Source organism: Octodon degus, unplaced genomic scaffold, assembly GCF_000260255.1.
Source record: "Octodon degus isolate 3935 unplaced genomic scaffold, OctDeg1.0 scaffold00046, whole genome shotgun sequence".
NCBI lineage: Eukaryota > Metazoa > Chordata > Mammalia > Rodentia > Octodontidae > Octodon > Octodon degus.
In genome coordinates this window covers 6953399-6976017 of record NW_004524622.1, presented here as the reverse complement: position 1 = coordinate 6976017, position 22619 = coordinate 6953399, and the positions used below count along the sequence as shown (strand labels likewise).

Below are 22619 nucleotides of genomic sequence, written 5' to 3'. Positions count from 1 at the left end.
CTCACTATGTAGTTCAGAGTGGCCTTGAACTCACTATGTAGCCCAGCTGGTCTTAAAGTCACAGTGATGCTCCTGCTTCGGCCTCTTGAGTCCTGGAATTACTGGCACACGCCACTATGCCTGGCTTTGCAATTAGTTTTTAAAAGAGCTATTCTGTGTTCATAATTGTGTGTGTTCAAGGGCTGGTGAGATAGTTCAGCAGACTAAGCACCTGCTTTGGCAAGCGCAGGGACCAGGGTTCAATTCCTGGTCCCACATGCCATGCTGACAGAGTCCAGGCATTGTAGCGCACACCTATAATCCCAGCACCAGGGAGGCTGAAAACAGGAGGATCACTACAAGTCTGAGCTGCCTAGTGAGACCCTGTACCAAATACGTAAATGAAAAAAAATAATTGCATGTGCATGTCAAAGGCTAGATTCAGTTTGTCTCCAAAATAGTATTGGTTTTTAGAAACGAAGCAAACTGGAGCCAGGTGTGGTGGTGCATGGCCAATCCCGGCACTCAGGAGCCTAAAAAGCAGGATTGCCATGAGTTCGAGGCCAGCCTGCACTATGTAACAAGACCCTGTCCCAAACAAGGAAAGAAATGAAATTATAATTCTAGTTATAATAATGTAGGATTGTATACTTCTAGAATATCTTTGGAGGATAGCTCTTTTCTGTGTTTGGTCTTTGTGTTTCTATTTGCCTGACCACTAAACTTTAGAAATTTTTGTAGAAAAATAGAACTTTTTAAAAACTAACTGAGTCTTACTTCCCTCATTTGTAACCTAGTATCTTTTTCTTCATGTGTTAAAAATCTGGATTCTAATTGAAACTTGATTTATTTTCATGTCAGGATTTTATGTATCTAAATCAGTGACATTCTCTTAGCTATAACTGCAGTTGCCAAGAATATTTTTGGCAATCTCTTTTTGAGAATCTTGGCTGAATTCTGTCCTGTATCACAAGAATGACAGATTAGTGATTTTTGCCTCTCCATTAAAAATTTCTCTTCAAAAATAGAAAAAGGAATAAAAAAACTGAATGTCGTCAACTAGTTCTAAATGGCTTCTCCCAAAAGACAGGACCCCAATGTTTTGATCGTAATCATTCGTCAAGCATTTCCTGAGTACCTCACAATGCCAATGTTGAGATCGCACATTTCAAGAAGAAAGTGTTAATGGATAGTGTGTCTCAAAGTTACTTTCTACAAACTCCGAAAGCCTTGCAGCTGCTGGAGTAGAGCGGAGCAGAAGGGCGGCTGGCTGCTCTGTCTTCCTTGCTCAGATGTGTTTCCTTGGCAGTGTTTCTGACAGGAAGTGATCGAATCCCCATTCTCGGTATGAAGAGCCTGAAGCTGGTCATCCAGCCGACCGGAGGCGGTGAGGAGTATCTCCCGGTTTCTCACACCTGCTTTAATCTTCTTGATCTTCCAAAGTATACAGAGAAAGAAACCCTACGCTCTAAACTGATCCAAGCCATTGATCACAACGAAGGCTTCAGTTTAATATAACTTGGAATTACATACTATTCAGCTCAGTGCAAAAGCATTAAACTCATTTTTCTTGTGGTGATGAATTCAGCAGTGTCACAGGTACTATTACTACAGTTCTTACTTGCAAAACGTTTGATGCTGTATTCATGAAAGCCAAAAAAATTCTAAAATGATTAAACTTAATACTGAATTGTACAGAACCATGATTTTTCCCCCATCTTCACAAGTACACCATTGTGAATACATTAAAGTTTTACTAACGTGCTTTAAGATTGAGTATTTCAGAAATGGTCTGATGTGTGAGTGCATGGAAATGTTATTTTCCAATCACCAGGTGAAAACCCTTTAACTTCATCTGGAGTAGGCATTTGATTATTTTTCCATCTTGTAAATAATGTTAAGTTTTGTAATAAAATAGTTATGTTCTGGTACCAGTACCGTTTCCATGGTTATAATTGAACTGAGATGACTTTTAAAGGTTTAAAACTAATGATTTAATCTTATCTGAGCTTCTATAAAAAGGAGAAAAGCATGGTAGTCTCCCCCCCCTTTTTTTTGCTAGAATGAATGACATCTGTGCAAACCTAAATTACAGGTGGGAATTACACTAGGCAACTCGTAGTTCCTCCCTCTGTGAACCGTGAGGTGCTGGTGGGCTGCAGGCCGGAAGAATTTTGTCTCCACAGTTGCCAGTAATGGAGACGACGGCCACTGAGAACCAGGCACTGGCTGATAGCTTCCAGAACTATGATGCTGCAGGTTAACACTTAGTCCATTGTTAGCGCTCCAGAACTATATCCTGAAATTTTCAGTAACAGATTTTAACAGTTTTATGGTGCTGATGCTTGGTTATCTCATGTCATTAAACTGTGTGTTGATGCAATACATGTGACTTTCTGCTATAATGCAAATATTTATTTTTTAAATTTATAAAAATATGCCGTGAAAACTTTAAATAATAAAGATTTATTGGTTTAATATTTAAACTTTCAGTGGTTCTCATATAAGATTCAAAATTCAGTAAGGGGGGCTGTCTCAGGAAAGGTGGATTGTGTCCCATTCTCACTAGCTGTTGTCTAGCAGCCCAATCACACCTAAATTCCAAGAAAAACCTTGAAGTTTTTTCCATATTTCATTTTGCATCAAAACTTTATCTGAATCATAGAGGTACTTGTAGTGGTTGCTAAATGGAACTGTGACCCTGTGGGGTCCTGTGTGTGTGCTTTGAAAATGCCCTGCAGAATTGGTGAAGCCTGCAACTTTGTAAGGGACCGCGGGCCTGTACTTCGCAGTTTAACTTTAATAAGCATACTGGGGAGCCCCCCCGGACCTTACAAATGCAGCCCAGGACAGTGTGCTCACTCACTGCTCACCCCATGAGGATAAGCACATTCTGAGTCCTGTCTTGGTGCCCCTTGCATGCTCTGAAGCTCAGCTGGGAGGCAGCAGCCACACTGGACTGAGAAAGTCCCAGGCCCAGGCATTTTGATGAAGACCTCATCTTAGTGGGGAGCATAGCCCTACAAAGCTTAACAGGGTAAGTGATGCTCTCCTCTGACTGCTGCAGACTAATGAAGCAGTAGCAACACAGCAAGACTCACGATAGAAAAAGCATCTAGAGAGAACTTGCAAGTGGAAGACTGGAAGGCCCACTATGTGGGCACAACAGTGTATACATGTAATCCCACTGGACCCAAGTTCAAGCACAGCATGGGCAGTTTATCAAGGCACTATTCTCAACTGACCATGGTATTACATTTCCTCCAGTCCCAGCACTCGAGAGGCTGAGGCAGGATCCCCACAAGTTTGAAAAAAAAAAAAAAAAAAAGGCTGTCAATATAATAAGGGCGGGGGGAGCTTAGCTCAGGGCAAAGGCCTTGTGTTCATTTCCCTATCAGTTGTACAGACTGAGTTGGCTAAAGTAGACAAAACTGACACATTTCTAACAGTGCCTGGGTCCTGGTCTCCTTAGGATCAGTTTTTAGCAAAGTTTGGGCCTTCCTTACACATTTTTATCCCATTTAATAGCACAAAGTATGCAGCAGAACATGCTTACCACTATCCTTCCCTGTGGTGCACGGCCCTCAGCACTGCCCAGTACACCAAATTACTGACGTGGTGACTTATTTCTAGGAATAAATGAAACTAGAGGCTTCTTGTGTAAATTAGCCTCTTTTTCAGGTCCTCCCTTGGAAAGGAAATCGATTCTCAAACCTGGCATACCTTTTAAAAATCTGTGTATGCAGGGCTGGCGAGATAGCGCAGTGGACTAAGCATCTGCCTAGGCAAGTATGTGAGCGCAGCAGCCAGGGTTCAATTTCCTGGCATCACATGCCACGCCGACCCTGGGCATGATGAGCTGGCCACTGAGTCTGGGCATGGTGGTACATGCCTTTAATCCCAGCACTGGGGAGGCTGAAAATACAAGGATCTCTCTGAATTCCAGCTGCAAAGTGAGACCCCGCCCAAAACCAAACAATCTGTGTACAAGCTCTCCATGTGCAACCTTCGCGCAGTTACCATGCCAGCCACCTGAGGCTACTTCTCCATGTCTGCTGATGCCCCGGCTCAAGAGTGTTGAGTGGATTATATAGGTAAAGATCCACTCGACATCGAAGCCTTACCCTGCCCTAGTGTAGGTCGAGACCCAACAAAATTGAACAAGCCAGGCACTGTGGAGCACACCATGAAGTACTTGGAAGGCTGAGGCAGAAGGGTCATGAGTTCAGGGATTAAGGGGACAAACTAAAAATCTAAGACACCATTATTTTATGAAAAACTAAGGAAAAATTAACCCTCATATGATAGTGTAGGCCCATCAGTGAGATGTCATTCTAACTGAAAGGACTAGAGTATGGGTAAAGGTGCTAAATGAGGTTTTCCTGAGTTTGTAGCACCCCAACCCCTGTACACTTCCTTCTTCCAATCTGTGTACTTATGGAAAGTCACTGTTTCTTAACTTTGGGACTCAAGGGTACAGTAATGCCTTGGTTCACAAAGATTTCTGTTCTCAAAAGCGTTCAATGTAGTTTTCTGTTCCGTTCACCACCTCTGGCTCTGGTGACAAGCATCTTGTGTGTACACACACAGGCACAGCCATTCACCAATTCCTAAATGAGGTACTACTGTACTGCATATGAGGTTTACTGGTATGGGTTTTCTCTAGTGCTGGCAGAAGCAGTGCTGGCCAGGAGGTTTTTACACTTGTCGGGGAGTGGCTGCCAAGGCTCTGGTCATCAACTACGCAGTCTCAAATGCCCTTAGAAGCTCAAAAAACCCAAGTTCTCTAGTCAGCCTCAAAAGGCTGGGTTCCCACTTGGCCTCCTGCATCCCTGAAGCCCTGCTCCTTCTCGTTTACTTCAGGTCCACCATAGGTAACTCTTAAATTTTTGGAACATCCGGTGCTGTGCCATAAAGCTGTGATGATTTAACAGTGTGATTTAACAGGAAAAGTCAAAGGACAGTTTTAATAGACTTCGAAACGGGGTACAGGTATAAAACACTGGTTCTGTATTTCAAAAGTTGGAGGAAGATATCCAGTCATTAAACAGTCTACAAAACATGTGCCAGTAGATTACATAAAAGACTATGTACAATATAAAAAGAGCTGAAAACAGTCTTCACTGTAAAAATAATTTAAAACAAGTTTTTCAATTTAAAATATCATCTATAGCACAAACACATCATGCAAATGGAAAACTAAATATGTTGCATTCTTTATTGTACCCAAATGCAAATTGAGACATCTTTTATGTAGAGAAATGGCCATTTAAAACAATTTCTTTGCTGGCAGTAATGGTCTAGCTGGATATTTTATGCATAAAGAACAGCTATATTTCAAACCCTTTATATTGTAATAAATACTAAACCAACATAGGAATACTTCAAAATTTGGGAGGTAATGTTAAAAGAAAAAAACTTGGAAAATAAGTGTTTACTGTGCAGTTTTATAAAGTATGAACTTTTTTTGAAATGCCAGAAATATCTGCAGTTGAGGAAGTAGATCTCTAGTTAGTTTTAAGGCAGGCTAAGCTTTTAAATAAAGGTACATGGTAAGAGAACTGGGTTTATCAACTATTCTGCCGCTACAGGTCACATCGAGTTCATCTCTGAAACACTTATCAGTTCACCACACCAGAGCCTCCCACCAGGAGACAAGGGCTTCTGGCAGAAGAACAATTAACACCTCTATACTTTGGAGTTGTTCAGGGGCCTGTCACTCTCCACTAATGGAGAACAGCAGTCCAAAATATTACACTCTCCCCACTGACAGTACCATTATTACAGATTCAGAAAGAATTTGCATGCTCGCATCTTGGCAGTTCAACATTTGTGGGAAAGGATCAATGCAAGCTCTACCACAGTGATAGGTAAACAATGGCAAATATTTCAAAACTAAGGAGGTACAGGCAGGCACTGTGTTTCTGAAGCAACTGAAACATTTCCAAAGCGTTTTTTATGTTACTTTTATGAGCAGATACAGAGATTAAGTACTCCATGTCTGCAGAAAGTACAAAAACCAGCTTCATCTGGGAACTCCTAGCACCAAGTCTTACTTTAAAGAAGTAAAGACAACTGAGTGCTCTCCCACATGCTACTGCCTGCCTTTACTCACACTGCATGTCATCTGTTGAGACTTTGAAAAAGTTAGCTGCCATGAGGTTTTTTGGAAAATGCCAGTGTTGAAAAATAGGTAATTGTGCTAAAGAATCGAAAGTTCAGCAGAACAAAGATTTTGAGGACATCATTCAAAGTTAACAAAGAAAAGTGAAAATACCGTTCTTTGGTCTAGATAAGCTGTTCCCTTTACATTTACTTAACATTCCAATGGCTTTTTGAAAACTTTAAAGTGTTGAAACTAAGCAAAAACAAAATCATATATACATATGGGTGATACAGTCAACCTTTAAAGAAAATGAAATCTTGACCAACAGTTGATTAAAGATACTTAGTACCTTTAAGAAAAAAAAAGTTAGTGTTGAGTATACAAATACAGAAATAATGGAAGTTAAAAAACTATCCATGAAAAAAAAAAAAGTATTTTACCAGTCCATAAATTATCACACCTTTCTGGTATCCTTACTCTATATTGAGTTCACAACATTCATCTTGACATGCTGAAGTTCCTACTGCTGGTGGAACAGTTCTTGTACCTGGACATCACATTACAATTGGTTTGATGGACAGTTCATGTCTGTCATTTCCTGTTTCGTGGGGACAGCGCCATTCGCCGCCTCTTGATCACCTCCGTCAGCCCTGAAACCAGTTCCTCCAGCAATCTCTGGAACATCAGGATCATCTTCCAAGCCATTGTAGAACTCTTCGATCTCACTTTCATCCTCCAGGGGTTCTTCCAAACTGGGACTCTGGCACGTGCCGCTGCCACTGTCACTGCCACAGGAACTAGAAGACAACATGTCGTCTTCAGAGTCTGAATACACCTCAGCGCCGTGGAAAATGTAGCGATTCGGTGGTAAAAACAAATACTGATTACCTGAAATACAGCAGTAAAAGAAATATTACTTTCACATTGGTCAGATGCAACTGTGATTGGACCCTCTGGAGCCCTGACACCTGCTCCAGCTCTACCCTGTAAGTATCACTGCAGGACACTACTGGTGGTCTTCAAAACACAACAGTTCAGCCAGGCACGGGGGCATACACCTGTTATCCCAGCACTCAGAAGGCTGAGGCAGGAAGGTCCCTGAGGCAGGAAGGTCCTTGCTGGTTCTAGACCAGGCTGGGTTACAAAGTGAGTTCAAGGCCAGCCTGAACTGCAAAATGAGACCATCTCAAATAGACAAAATTAGTTAGTTCCAGGTGCAAGTGTTAGTTCTCCCACTAACTAGCTCTGTAAATACTTTATAAAGGTATCATTCTAGAATGAAAATTCTAACTTTTGAGGCAGCCCATGCTGGCCTCAAGCTTGCAGTAGTCCTGCCTCTACTGCTGAGTGCTGGGACTACAAGCATTCACTCCCAAGCCCCTCACCCTCAGCATTTAACAACTCTCAAGCATAAAAAAATGTGGAGAAATGGGGAAAGATTACTTAACAGTGGTATCTTTTAAGTGATTTGACTATTCACATCAGCCTATAGTAGACGCCTGAATCATGCATTAGTGGAGCTTCTCTAAGCACACAAGCATTTCTTTAAATACTTTACTGCTTGCCAGTGTCCTCACCCCATACTTAAAGCAGTCTGTGGACATGGGTGTCACTGCTGGTGACACATTCTGATGAATTCTACTCCAGTCCCAGAACTGTGCCCTTACAATCCTCCTCATACCAATTTGAGAGGCACTCATCTTTCAACTTTGGTCCCCTAAATTCTCTCAATTTACATTCACTGTCTTAAGAAGCCACAAAGACCATGAGTCAAGAACTTCTGTAGATCTTCTTAAAGGGGTCTTACAGCGGTGACCCATGCCTAGCACCCTGCAAGGGAATAAAGCCTGCAGCATAAAGACCCAATCCCACCTGTTAAAGGGAAGAATCTCTTAAAAATTAAATGTTAAATGTTCTGTCTTTGTGCCTATCCCAGACTCTACCATAGAAGCCTGATTACTACACTGGCGGCAACATGTCACTAAAAAAACTGCTGTTTCTGTGTGAAGTGCCTGACTTCAGTCTTGTGACAATTAGGACCGGAATCCACAAAACTGGCACACATGACATGAAAGCACAGCATTCACTTTTTTAAAATACTGGTAAGATGGGTGTGGCGGTGTAAACCTGGAAGCCCAGCATTTGCGAGCCTGAGGCAGGCACACTCACACAAGGCCCTGATGGCCCTGATTTAAGGGTGAGGGGGGGAATTCCGTGTTTCCCTTTGTGTTCCGAGCACAGCGTTCACATTCAGTACCACGTTTCTCAGCCATCTCCTTGATTCACTCCCTGTTCCACAGCCCTCAGCACAGGGCTGTTGCGTGTTGCTTTTACTGTAATTTGGGTCTATACGTCTAACAATGGTACTATCCTACCCTGACTCCCTAAGGTAAGAAGTAAGTAAAGACAGTTCTCAGTACAAGTGCTCAATACTTTTCTGTTTTTGCCTTTATTTGGAAACCAACCAAGACAGATTAAAAATTTGTGTTTCTTTCCTTTTTACTCTTTCAAAAATTCGTACAATTCTGTAACATATACACTGGTTTACTCTGTTTTGTTGATTAGAAAACAGACTTAAAAACGTAGCCCTTAACAGAGTTGAGACGGTGCAGGCTCAATTCCAAAGCTGTTACCTGTGAAGACTTGAGTAAAAGTCAGTATCTTATCACAGGAGCCTGCACGAGGTTTCCCAGCTTCTGAAGAAGCAGTCACCTACCTGTCAGATGGATCTGTGAATCACTCAAGGACCCCTGTGCAGAGGGCTGGCAGAGACTGAGGTTGCCCAACTGACTCGACCCTTCTACGAGCCTAACCACGGCTTGCTGTTTGGTTCTTCTCTATTTGTAAGTCCCTAGCGCTGAAGAGGTTAGGTCTGGGGTGGGCACATGTGCAGGCCGCCTGGCGCACTTGTGGCCTCACCTTGGGTGGGTCTGCTGCCTGGGATCACGTGCTCGGCTGCACTGAGTGTCAGTGAGTGATGACTGCCCACTTCTTAGAATTCACAAGAGCAGATTTCATTTTTTTCCTCCAGAACTTAAAGTGCTTGCTGTAGCGAAGAAACCTAAAGACTTAACTCAACTGGACTAAATTTCCTTCCACCCAGTGCCTGAAGCACTAAACTGTGTCCAAATCGAGTACAAGATAGTGTTTATTTTTAATAATTTGGTACAGGGTCTTGCTGCACAGCTTGGACTCATTAGTGATCCTCCTGTCTCGGCCTCCCCAGTGCTGGGGATTACAGGCATGTACCACTATGCCCGAAGTGCTTATCTCCCCAGCCTGTGAAACCCAATTTAAAGGAAGGGCATTTTTCATGTGGATTAAGTTGGGATTTTGTCCACAACACTATGCTGACCTGAACCATCAATTTCTAAAAACTATCAATTTCACTTATGTTAAACATTTTGTGGCAGAACAGACTATATGTGTCTCCTGATAGGGAAAAGCCAGCTGTTAAGAGCAGCCTTGGGACAGATGACTGGAAATATAATATGGCTCTTCTAATTATTACCATGCTACTTAACTTCTGTGATCCTGTTTTTCTACCTGAACCAAAGAAGTTTTCTTTTTTCCTCATGAAATTAAAACCAAATGCAGAGTTCAAGGCCAGCAGCCATGTCCAGCTACATGGTGAGTTCAAGGCATTAAGCAAGATCCTGTCTTTAAAAAAAAAAAAAACTCAGTAATAAAGTAATACAATCAGATGCCTACATTTAGGTGCCTGTCCTTGAATCTTAGCTGGCACTCCTGCCAGCTCAGGTTCCCACCATACAATGGCAGCCAGCCTGTGCTGTAAAGCCATTTGGCTTCATGTTCACCTTCCCTTCATCACAAATACATGAGGTAATTCATATCCCCACCACCCCGCCAGGGCTGGATGCAGCTCTGTCTTGCACTTGGCTTGATCGATGCTATGTCCTGGTTTCCATCCCCAGCCCCATGAAAAAAAATGCCTCTGTGATTAAACTGCACCATCCTGTTATGAAGATCATACTTTAAGAGTAGCTCAACATTTCTTACCGTCAAGCCGCTTACTAATCTGCTCCTTTGCAAGCCTGTTGGGCCAGCACCTTCTCACTGTCTCAGCAGCTGAAGCTCTCCCACTTTTCTCTGCAGTACTGGAACCAGTATCCTTCCAGTCTGGACTTCCCACACCAATGCTCTCAGCATTTCTAGAAGTCTGTACTTCCTGGGGTTTTTCTACCACACAGTCTTTTGAGTCAGATACGTCTAAATCATCCACATTGCTTTTAGTTGCTTGGTCTAAAAGGGGAACAATCACGGAAGAACCAGGTGAAGTTCTTTCTGGGGAACTGGAGTCTTCTGAAATATGAAGAGGTGTTGGTGGCAACTCTGACAAATGGACCAGCTCCTTCTGTGTTCGTGGAGGTTTCTCAGTAATTTCTGAAAGCTTTACAGGGTTACAACAAAGTTTGGCATATTCCCCACCTAACCTATGACACAGCTCATTGATTATGACATCACAGTCTCCAAGAAGCTCTACATCAAAATGCAGATGAGGCAGAGGTTCTCGATTAATTAGTATCTGAGGCACTTCATGGGGTATGGAACCTAAAAATAAAGAGAAAACAAAGACTCAGAACAGAGCTGCAGCAAGCTAATAAAACCACAACAGAGTTGGGTGTGTTGGCACAGGCCTATAACCCGAGCACTAGAGGCTGAGGCAGGACTGAGCAAGTTCAAAGCCAGTATGCACTACACAGCAAGATCCTGTGTCCAAAAATAAGAAAAAAAAAAAAAAAGCACCATGTGTAAGAAAACCCACAGACCTGACAGTTTCCAAACCAGAAACGTCCACTGATATTAGTGGGGCCACTGCATCATACCACAGCAGCAAAGCAGCAGTGCTGGTTGTGGTCCTGTTACCTGGTTAGTTGCGCAAGCTCTACACTTTTCCACTCGGACTCTCCATTTCCTTTTCTGTAGAGACCCACGCGAATGACACTGTTTTCCCACAAGGCAAGATGAAGTTACTATTCTACTAACACAACCAGTGATAGAAAGTTGAAGTCACAAAAATGTGTACGACTACAAGCTCATCTCACCTTTAATAAAATTACCTTTGCCTCTCACCAGCACACTAGTACTGCACTACACAGAAAGTGTCTAAGAGCAAAAGAGACCAGTTCAGCAATCACACCTGCACTAGTGCCCCAGAAGGCTGAGGCAGGAGGGCTGCTTGCAGCGAGGCACTCAAGACCAGCCTGTGCTTCCCAGCAAGACCCCACCTCAGAAAGCAATCTGCAGCGAAGTAGTAAACACCTGCTTAACATACATACAGGAAGCACTAGGCTCAGTCCCTAGCACTGCCGAAGAAAGCTCAAAGGTACCTACATACGAAATGTTTGTGCATATAGTGTTTTTTTTTTTTTTTTTTTTTTTTTTTTTTTTTTTTTGGCGGAACTGGGGATTGAACTCAGGCCCTTGCGCTTGCCAGGGAAGCACTTATTCCACTGAGCCATTACCCCGGCCCCGTGCATATAGTTTTTGTGGGTTTTTTTTTTTCTTTTTTTTCTAACAGGATCTAACTCAGGGCCTCATATTTGGCAGGCAGGCATGGTAATCTACTTCAATAAAATTTCCTGCTTTCGCCTTCCAAGGGCAGTAGTACAGATATGTGCTGCTGTACTAGTCTGTTTTTGCTTTTTAGAAGCTGTATGGTGGAATACTAGTTTCCTTGAGAGAGGTTTCTTCTGGCTACCAGTGACTGATAAGGGTTTGGTTTGATTTGTTTAGTGGCACTGGGATCAGGATTTAGTTCTCTGGTTGGGTCTGATACTGTTTCCTCTTGATAAAGACAAGGAAAACTTTCCCAAGCAAACCATTTTATATATGAAAATGTGTTTGTGCCTGTGTAAGCCAGACCCACACACCAAACCTGTGAAATGCCTATGACACGGCATGGTTGTACTGCAAGAATTGTCATCCTAAGTTCTTAAAGTCTATCTCACATGAGTATACTCCACTTCTAACAAGCCATGTTTAATTAATATGAAATAAATTAAATTTGTTTATTTTTTAAGGTATCTGAACACTTCCCAATCCTTAACAGATCAGAGGCACGTCTGGCAAAATCAATTAGTTTTGAAAGATGAACAACTAAAGACTAAAACTATATTTCCCAGATGTGGTGATGTACACCCTTGATTTCCCTATTTGAGTAACTGAAGCAGAAGGACTACAAATCTGAAGCTAGGGTGGGCATTTTGTGAGTTGTCTCAAAATGGGCGGGGCTGTGGCTCACTGGAAGAGGGTGCAGGCAGCCCTGGTTCAAGCCCTAGCACTGCAAACAGCAGGAAAGAAAGGCTGACGTACAAAGAAGAGTTTCATGAGTTTACATATAAATTTGCTTCCTGCATATTGCTTTCTCCTCTAGACTAGGAGTGGAGCTCAACATTACTTGTCTGGATAGCCACTGAGACCTGCAGCCAGGCGTGAGCAATAGTGTGGATGCTGCCTACACCTTGGAGCCTGGCATCTCCACTGTCAGGAAATAGCAAGAGCACGGGTGTATGCTGTACAGCTCCACCACCAGCTCCACACAGCGCCCCCAAACTATCAGCAACTTACTTGGAATCAGTGCTACTGGTCTCACTTTCAGGGAAGACCCAATAACAATGAGGAGATCAACTTCATCTTTGTCATATTTCATGGCTCTATGAAACTGTTCTGGTAAATTTTCACCAAAAAAGACAATCTCTGGCTTCATGATAGCAAGTGGCTCATCTGGTGGGCACCGCGGGCATCGAGGGACCACCTGCAGGTTACAGGTTTTGGTTAGAGAGGGAAGGGGGAACAGAGGGGAGGGGAGGGGCAAGAGAGGGGAGAGGAGATCCATGTTAGAAGACTTTTTTTCCTTTTATATTTTTTAGGGAAGGGTCTACAGGGTGTTCAGGGTCTCACTACTAGATCAGACTCATAGTGATCCACCTGTTTACGGCCTCCCAAGAGCTGGGATTAAGGTACCTGCCATCATGCCCAGTCTCATTCACCATGTCAGCGCACCCCCGGAAGTGAAGCTGACACAGCAGGCCCGGGAATCAAATCCCGGCCCCTGCACCTGCTTGCAGGCACTTTAATCCACTGAACTATTTGGCCGGCCCAAGACAACATGGATAAAATATTTTTACCATCACGTAAAAAATGGTATGAGGGATTACTACAACTAATTTAAGATTCCATGTGACAGATACTAAATGGTAAAGAAAGGAAAAAACTAATATAGCTACATCTTATTTGGGATATGGCTTTTTATTGTAGGCTCTGACACTTTCCTGATCTCAAGAGAGACATTGGGGGAGTATCGTCCCAAGACAGATGGCAAAAGCTTCCTGCAGCTCACTAGCATTCCCAACACCAACACTTCCCTCCTGGATCTTTCTGTATCACATAAACAGTTGGCAGGTGGGCCCAAAGCAAAAGAAAAAACGGATCAGAGCTGTCCATAGTTTTCTAGAATGTAAGCAGTACATTACCTGGTTGAAAACATCTCCTCGTATAGCTTCACAGTCAACTTTGTATCTACAGATCAGGCAGGACGCCGTTGCAAAGGAACCTAAAGACAGCCAACATATGCATGCTTTAGAAGTTTCCCAAACCCAATGCAGAGCTTATAAAGTTTGATACTAAAGTAGGTTTTCTTTTTTCTTTTTCTCTTTGTATTTTTAGTACAGGGTCTACAGGGTCTCACTATGTAGATCAGACTTGTAGCAATCCACCTGTGTTCAGCCTCCCACAAACTGGGATTACAGGCACGCACCACCACGCCCAGTCTCGCTGTTTCAGTGGGTGGTGGGGGCAGGTAAAGTAGATTTTAGAAGATTCCATAGGAAAATTTAAGAAGATAAAGAATTTAAGTACATACATGTGTAGTGAAACAGTGTTTGCAAAAGTGCTTCTTTTCAATAAATTAACTCCTCTAGGGCTAAAAAGTAGTTAGAAGGCTCCAACTCCGACCTTAGCTCACAGATGTGCTTAAAAACATTTACAGATATATAAGAAAATGGCTATTAAGTGCCTGCCCAGCAAATACAAATTCCAGAGTTCGATCCCCAATATATATATATATATATATATATATATATATATATATATATATATAAAAATGGGCCGGGGAGATGGCTCAGTACAATAAGAGTTCAATCCCCAGTTCCGCCAAAAAATAAGAAAGTAAAATAAATAAATGAAATAGCGGAATAAAGTGCCTGAAAGCAGATACAGGGGCCAGGGGGTTTGATCCCAGGGCCTGCCCCCTGCCATGCCAGCCCCACTCTTGGGGCGGGTTGAGAAGGCAATTGAGACTGGGCGTGGTGGTGTGCTCTTAAGAGGCTGTAAACAGGCGGATCACTACGGATCTGATTTAGTAATGAGACCCTGAACACCCTGTAGACCCTTCCCCAAATTACAAAAAGAAAAAAAAGGGGGGGGGGCTGGGGAGATGGCTCAGTGGAATAAGTGCTTCCTTGGCAAGCACAAGGGCCTGAGTTCATTCCCTGGTTCTGCAATTTAAAAAAAAAAAAGAAAGAAAGAAAATGGCTAGTACATACTTTAGGCAGAAAAATCTAAATTAATGATTTTTTTTTTTTGAGACAGGGTCTCACTTTGTTGTTCAGGCTAACCTCAAAATTTGCAGATACTCGTGGCTTCCCACATGCTGAGATGACAGGTGTGTGCAAGCCACCAAACCTGGCTCAGCTACTGAATCTTTATGTCTTTTTTTTTTTTGGTTTCCCCCCCTCTTTATGTCTTTTTGTTTGCTTATTGTTTTTTTGAGACAGGATCTCTCTATGTAGTTCAGGCTGGCCTTGAACTCTCAGTGATGCTCCAGCCACCCATATGCTGAGATTGTATATAGGTGTGCACCACCATCCTAGGCCTTTAACATAATTATGGTATACAACAACATCTTTTGAAATAAAAAAGTATCAAGGCCAATACTTTTGGTTTCTTTACTTTTATATTATACTTTTCTTAGGTTTTCTATTATGTATACAGAGACAGCATGATTTAATGATGCCTAGTAATTACTATACCTTTTCTTTTTTTTTTTTTTTGGCAGAACTGAGGATTGAACTCAGGCCCTTGCGCTTGCCAGGCAAGTGCTTAATTCTATTGAGCTATCTCCCCGGCCCAGTCATTACTGTAGGCTTTTTTTTTCCTTTTTTTAAAGATAAGGTCTCACTATGTATTCCAAGGTGGCCTCAACCTCACCTTGCAGTCCAGGCTAATCTCGAACTCTCAGCAGTTCACTGGCCTCAGCCTCCCTAGTACTAGGATTACAGCTTTGTACACTGCACCTGCCTGGCAGCTTGCTTTCTATTTCTAATCCTGCTGTTTCCTATAGAACTAAATTATAGAAAGCCATTTTGAATACTAACCATGACATTGAATTATCCTTTGAATTCCTGCAACTTGCTCCAAGGTATCTATATTCTGAGTATAGTTGCGAAGTAGTTTTCCTTCCTTATCTGATAAGGCTATGAACTGATGACAGAGAGATGGTTGGAACTGTCCAGGGTATATTTCCTACATAATGAAAAAGGCAGAAAAAAAAAACCTGATTAATGAAGTAAGTATAACATCCATCCTGCTTAAGCTTAACAAAAAAGCTACCAATGATAATCCCCCATATATAAATTTTAGAAATAAAATGTATTTTAAATCTAGACGGATGCAACACACACCTAGAAAAAGGAATGTTGCTGTAATAGGTAAAACTCAGCAATTAGTGAACTTGGTCCCTTGAAGAAAAGGGTAAAGCTGATAAACATTTCTGATAAATGCTAATAGACATTTTAATGTAAGTCAGAAGTAACATACACCTTAGAATATCTAATTTTTGTTGGCTGCGAATTCAAAGTTTTCTTTAAGGAAAAAGAAGGGAAACTTACACTGAAATTACAGATATCAAAGATAAGTGACAGTTTTAATTAAAAGGCTCTGTCAACACAAGATTTTTTTCAATTCATAATTCATCATAAATATCAACCTGCTGGAAGTTTAAAGCTGAAGTTGGAGTTCCTTACCAAATTGTTTTCCTTCCACTGCACAGGCACAGACTCGTATAGTACAGAGCTGCTCATGAATGCTGAGTTGCTGGATTTTGTGTGTGTGTTTTTCCCCCCAAATAATGCTTCAATGCTGTTTCTTCTTTAAAAACAAAGAATTCAGATATACACATGGCAAAAAGATCAGAGAAAAAGTATCAATGTTGATCCTCCCAACTTTTGACAGTGTTTTTATTCAACTTCATCTAGTGACTATGGCAAAGAAAGTTCCCTCTCTACTTTTTCCACTGAAGTGGCAGCACTATCATCTACTTAACTTCCTTCCCACTCATTACAGACTCTAACCCATCATAATGCTAGGAAAAAAAAAAAAATCACAAGTGAATGTCCACCAATAGGAAGTCAGTTGTACAAATATGGGACATTCAGTATAGTGGTTAGTGCAGCCATTAGTAAGGATGAGGGAGATCTAGATACATTGCCATGGAAAGATATCCATGACAAAAGTGATGAGAAGCCAGTTAAGTCATCAGTGTGTATAATTTGTTTTTTCTTACTAAGCACAAATGGAAATCATATGTACATAAGTAGACATATACATATAAACAGGAAGAGTACCAACAACTAGGGAAATCTTTCACTTCTGACATTACAAAAAGAGTTTAATAGGGAGATTCAAGATGACTTGACTTTTTACCTATTATCCCAAATTTAAAAAATACCCTGCCACTCAATTAGGATACCTTCCCAATAAAAGCAAGCTAATCCCAAGGTAATAACTATCATTCATATAGACAGACAAGTCCATATACTGCTAAAAACCTACAAAAATTCTGCCTTGAGTTCAAATATTTACTGTAGATGAACTTATAAGTGTACCCCCCAAAAAAACCACCATACAAACATGAATAACTGCAATTTAAAGAACTGACAACATCCTGAGTTCAATCCCCACTACCGCAAAAAATAATAAAAAAATAAAAAGAAACTGACAACAGGTACAGAAGCAGCAAGGGAAAGAGCCTATTAAGGTCAGTGATTACAGAAAACTGAAAGCTGCATTGTATTTTGGAAGACTGAGCTATACACCAACCCATCTTCTATCCAGGGATCTTTGTTCTGGTAAATTTACATGTAGAAAACTAAACATTGTAGTTCCTTATTAAATTTCCTTCCAAAAATGACAAAGTATTAAAGAGTACTAAGAGTATTTTAACCCCTATTAGAAATAGGCTGGGTAGGCAACAGATACAACAGAATCTCTGAAGCAGCAGACTTAGCAAACAAACAAGGATGAGTGGGCCAGCTCCAGGGTATAGTCGGGGGACAAGAGCACTAAGCCTCCAGCCAGGAGTTGTGCACACCAGCTTTGCAGGAGGCTGAGGCCAGAGGATCCCTGAGTGTTCAAGGTCAGCGTGAGCTACATAGTAAGTTCAAGGCCATTTGGAAATACATAGCAAGACTATCTCAGGAAAACCAAACAAACCCCAAGTAAGCAGAGCATAGACTATCTACCTGCTTTGATCCAGCTGCATTTTACCCACTCTCCTGTTACAGGAGAGTAAGAACTGCAGAAGGCTAGAGGCAGTTCTACACTCCATTTCCCTTCATTTTCACCTCGTCATACTCAAGGTTACTGATCAGCATCTGTTGGAGATAACTTATGAAAAGACTTTCATTGGCCTACGGTTTTGTTTTGTTTTGTTTTTTTTGCCTACGTTTTAGAGCCTATTTTCTTTCATATAAACTGATTCTGAAGCATTAAATAGTGTATTTAAACCAAGGAATACAACCAGAAACTATGAAAAAATTACTTGAAAGCATTTCCTTTTTATGAAAAATACTCTTGCATTAAGTACTTGCTTTTATTGTTTTGCAGTACTAGGAACTGATTCAACCCAGAACCTCTGCCGAGTCACATCCCCAGCCCTTCTTTATTTTGAGATAGCATCAGGCCTGCAGGCCATAAACACAGAGATAAAAGCATATGCTACAAACACCCAGCTGGCTAAGGCAGCTTTTCTCTAAGAATGCATTATTTCTTCCATGCTGTAAACTCTGACATCCTAGCCCTGTTGTAAGCAAGACAGGCAACCCGACATCTCAGCATCTTAAAAGCCTTTCCAGGATCCAATCACCAAGGATTTAAAATACTATTTTAAAAAGCTGTCTCCACGTAACTATGTCTCTTTCTTTTTCCCTTTGAAACCATGTCTCACTGTATAGTCCAGGTAGGCCTCGAATTTATAATCCTCTTGCATCAGTCTAACATGTTGGAATTACAAATATGCAACACTGTGCCCCCCTCAGCAATGTCTTAAACCATGCGAATAACCCAGGAACTGGTAAAGGGCAACCAGTACGGTCAACAGTATGGCGCAAAACTATCTGCTCTCAAAAGAAAGAAAACATGGACACAAAGCTTTTATAAGTGGGCAGAAAAGGTGGTGATGGTGAGGGAAATGGGAAAAACAAAGCCAAGTTCCATCATGTAGACATGAACAACGGCTTTTCACTGCAGGGCCTGCTTCTCCTAGGAGACGCTGAAAGTAGAGGGCAAGTGCAGCCCTGGAAACAAGGACTGGTAAGGTCTGCACTCATAGCAAGATACTAGAGCCTAAACCCTACTCGCTGTACAATGTGAGGCAGATAAATCTTCATAAACAGAATGCTCATCATTCTGTTTCATTCGTCCATACAACCACACTTAAATTCCCTACATAATATTTTGTTGAATCAATACTTATTACCAAATAAAACTAGTCCCTGACAAAGAGACACATGGTCTAGTCCTTATGAATCTAAGGGCCAGCACACTTTCTTCACACTGGGCCACCAATGGAGTGGCCTAAGTACTTGAGGCCTCACATGCCAAACTGCATCCATCACACTTTGTCGCTGTGCACTGTAGTGCAGCAAGCAACCACATAACACAGTAAACGAGAACAGCTGTGTCCTAATAAACTTTATATTTATGGATGATAATGTTAAAATTTCAAAGGCTGGGGAGATGGCTCAGTAGGATAAGCGCTTCCCTGACAAGCGCAAGGGCCTGAGTTCCGAAAAAAAAAAAAAAAAAATTTCATACACTGTTCATGGGCCATACATAAAATACTTCTATTCTTCCCTACCCATTCAAGAATCACAGTAATTCCTAGCTTAAGGTACATGAGACTGGGGAGATGTTGATCAAAGGACAAAAACATCTCAGAAAAGGAGAATAACTTCAAATCTCTGTGTATCATGGGGATTATGGTTAATAGCAGTGTACTCTGACAACTGCTGTGCAAATTTAAATGTTCCCATAAAAAAAATACATGTATAAGGTAACGGGAATGTTGTTTAGCTTGATTTAGCCATTCCATAATGAATACATACATCAGAACAAATAAACTAGGCATGGCACTGATAATCTGTAACCCCAGCACTTGGGAGGCTGAGGAGGAAGGGCGTTCAAGGCTGTTCAGGGCTACAGGGTGACTGAGACTAGCCTGGAATATAGTAAGACCCAACTCAAAAAACCAAAACCAACAAAAACCAGTGTTGTATACCATAAATACATACAATTTCACTTGTTCATTTATATGAATACTAATTCTTAACTCACAGGCTATTGGCCACATTTAACCTTGAGTATAATTATAATTTAAAACATGAAGAAGCCTGTTTTTAAAAAAAAAATAGGATGCAAACCAATTAGTACAGTTGTTACCATACTTCATGAACTTTTTTTTTTTTTAATTTATTTATGTGTGTGTGTGTGTGGCCAGCTCAGCCCACCAGGGGGCGGGGCTGGCTGGCATGTGGTGCTGGGGGATTGAACCGTGGTCCCTGTGCTCTGCTAAGCTTGTTCCAAGTAGGTGCTTTAGACCACTGAGCCATCTCACCAGCCCATGAACTTTTTTTTTAAATGAACTTTTCAAGAACATAACTATTCCAGAGTCATGATACCACATGACTATAATCCCAATATAAGATTATAGCAGGTCATGTATTTAAGCCCAGCTTGGAAAATTTACCAAGACCTTGTCTCAGAGAAAAGACAGAGATGCAGCTCAGTGCAAAAGCCCTAGATCCAATCCCCCATACCACAAAAAGCTAAAGAATATAAATATTCCCGCAAAATCACTTTGAAAAAGCACTCCTAAGGGAAAAAATGGCTAAAAACAAAGAAACAAGCGTGATAGTATGAAGTAGTCACGCACACTAAAAAAGAGCACCAAGCCCCTCTGCGCGCTGGCCCACCCCTGGGGTGCCCCGGGGAACCCAGATGGCAATTGCAACTGCCATGGCAGCACGCACCTGTAATCCCAGCACTTGGGAGACTGAAAAACAGGAGGATCACTATAAGTCCAATCTGTGTAGTGAGACCCTGTACTAAACACATTTAAAAAAAAAAAAAAAGAAAGAACACCAGGGCACTCGGAAGGCTGGGGCAGGAGGATTACTCCAATCCAAGCTCAAGGGCAGCCTGGGCTACATAGTGAATTTAAAGCTATCCTAAACTATACAGCCAGCTGTGTCTCAAAAAAAAAAAAAAAGTGAAAAAAAGTGAACACCAGGGTTGGTTGTCTAGCTCACTGGCAGAACATGTGCTTAGCAAGCACAAAGGCTTAGGTTCAATTCCTTGCACACATGAAAACGGAAAAGCAGTACAAGATGTGGAAAAAAATGTGTTAATTTTTTACCTTTTGCATTCAGTTTCAAAATTGCTAAGAAAAACAAAGCACCTAGATTTAAAAAAATAAGCCTCTAGTACCAACCCTCCATGATAAACATAATCGTGACATAATTATCATATACTAACAAAAATTTTAAAAAGAGGTCTGTTAAATTGCATTACAAAATGGTTTCTAAGGTTATTAAGCTGGGATAGGGGTGGCCAAAGGCACCTGGAATCCCAGCATGCAGAAGAAGGCTGAGGCAGGGCCGGGGAGATGGCTCAGTGGAATAAGCACTTCCCTGGCAAGCTCAAGGGCCTGAATTCCATCCCCGGTTCCCAAAAAAAAAAAAAAAAAAAAAAGGCTGAGGCAGGTGGATCACCATGGAGTTCAAGGCCGGCCTGAACACAGTGAGACCCTGTCTCAAAAAAAGATTAAGTGGGGGAAAAGAACAAGGCAGAGGCCAGTATTTGTCTTGGTTCGTAATCATTTTCAAACACTTTTTTAAAAGCATATGCCGTGCTGGCAGTGCAGCTCAGTGGTAGAGCTCTTTGCCTAACAACACAAGGCACTGAGTTCAATCGCAGCGTCACAAACAAGGTCAGCAATGTGCTGTGGGGCTCTGTGGGCTGCTGTGTGAGCAGAGCAGCAAGCAGGGTCTCCTAAGGGAGCGCTCTCATTTCAGCCTCTTCTGTGGCCCAGCAGGAGCTCTAAGGGAGGGAGCAAGGCACTGTGTCCTCATCCACTTTATCCACTGGTCCTCACTGGTGCAGTTTCCGGTTCTTCCCCCAAAGTCAAAATGACACAACGGTGGGAGCTTTAAATCATGCAGGCACCAAAGCAGCCACAAAGCACAACTCAACTGATAGGACTCGTAGAACTGCTCTAGAGAGCAGCAGGATGGGACGTTGGGGCATGTTCTGAGAGACAATGTGTCTTTACTGCAATGAACATTCCCCATATTTTTATCACATTTCACATGTAACACGACATACATGAATTAATATAATTATTGTCAGATAAAAAGGACTATAGCTATTGTCTTTTGTTTGCTATCTATCTATATATCTATGTATCTATGTATCTATGTATCTATGTATCTATGTATCTATGTATCTATCTATCTATCTATCTATCTATCTATCTATCTGCTTTTTGTCTTTTTAAGACAGGGCTTCATCATGCAGTTCAGGCTGGCCTTGAACTCACAGAGATGCTCGTGCCTCAGTCTCTTTAGCTCCGGGATTAGAGGTGTGCGCTACCACACCTAGCTGCTTGCATTTCTTTGGTTTTAGGTAGCTACTACTATGCTTTGACTCTTTAGGTACAGCTTGTTTTAAAATTTCCTGTTGGACCTGGGATTGTAGCTCAGTAACAGAACATTTCCCTGGCACATAAGAGGCCAAGTTCAAACCCCAGTATCTCCAAGAAAAAATTTGCTATGTATAACTATGTGATCTGGTACATTTCTACATTATTTTTCTGGTACATTTGCATACTATAATAATTATAAAATATCTTTTCTTGGAATAAGTTTAAAAAAAATTGTTCATATTTTTTCCTCTGCAAGCCAGCCAGATAGCTCAGTGGATTAAAGCACCTGTTTAGGCAGACAAAAGGGCCAGGGGTTTGATCCCAGCCCTCAGGGCATGCTTAAGACTGGGCATGGTGGCACATACCCCTATAATCCCAGCGCTTCCTGAAAAACAGGAAGGATCAGTACAAGTCTGATGTGTACAGTGAGACCCTGTAAACCCTGTACTAAATGCATAAAAAAAAAATAAATACATAAGGGCTGGGGGGAGAGCTCAGTAGAATAAGTGCCTGCCTGGCAAGCAAAAGGTC

At 41.7% G+C, this 22619-nt stretch overlaps 2 protein-coding genes across 8 annotated transcripts in view; one reads left to right on the top strand and one right to left on the bottom strand.

The window, feature by feature from the left end:
• Herc4 (HECT and RLD domain containing E3 ubiquitin protein ligase 4) overlaps positions 1-2471 on the top strand; it is a 119936-nt gene extending 117465 nt beyond the window's left edge. For 2 of the 4 annotated variants that reach the window (XM_023716151.1, XM_004632038.3), the window contains one exon: positions 1289-2471. In XM_023716151.1, coding sequence (XP_023571919.1) covers positions 1289-1497 — 209 coding nt within the window. In that variant the 3' untranslated portion in view covers positions 1498-2471. The remainder of the gene's footprint in view (positions 1-1288) is intronic. The other 2 variants (XM_023716150.1, XM_023716149.1) reach the window with 1 other exon arrangement.
• Positions 2472-5173: 2702 nt separating this feature from the next.
• Positions 5174-22619, bottom strand: part of Sirt1 (sirtuin 1) — a 27349-nt gene continuing 9903 nt past the window's right edge. For 2 of the 4 annotated variants that reach the window (XM_023716192.1, XM_023716194.1), the window contains exons 2-7: positions 16132-16255; positions 15484-15631; positions 13582-13661; positions 12677-12863; positions 10106-10657; positions 5174-6973 (exon numbers count right to left, since the gene is read on the bottom strand). In XM_023716192.1, coding sequence (XP_023571960.1) covers positions 6645-6973; positions 10106-10657; positions 12677-12863; positions 13582-13661; positions 15484-15631; positions 16132-16188 — 1353 coding nt within the window. In that variant the 5' untranslated portion in view covers positions 16189-16255 and the 3' untranslated portion in view covers positions 5174-6644. The remainder of the gene's footprint in view (positions 6974-10105; positions 10658-12676; positions 12864-13581; positions 13662-15483; positions 15632-16131; positions 16256-22619) is intronic. The other 2 variants (XM_023716193.1, XM_004632037.2) reach the window with 2 other exon arrangements.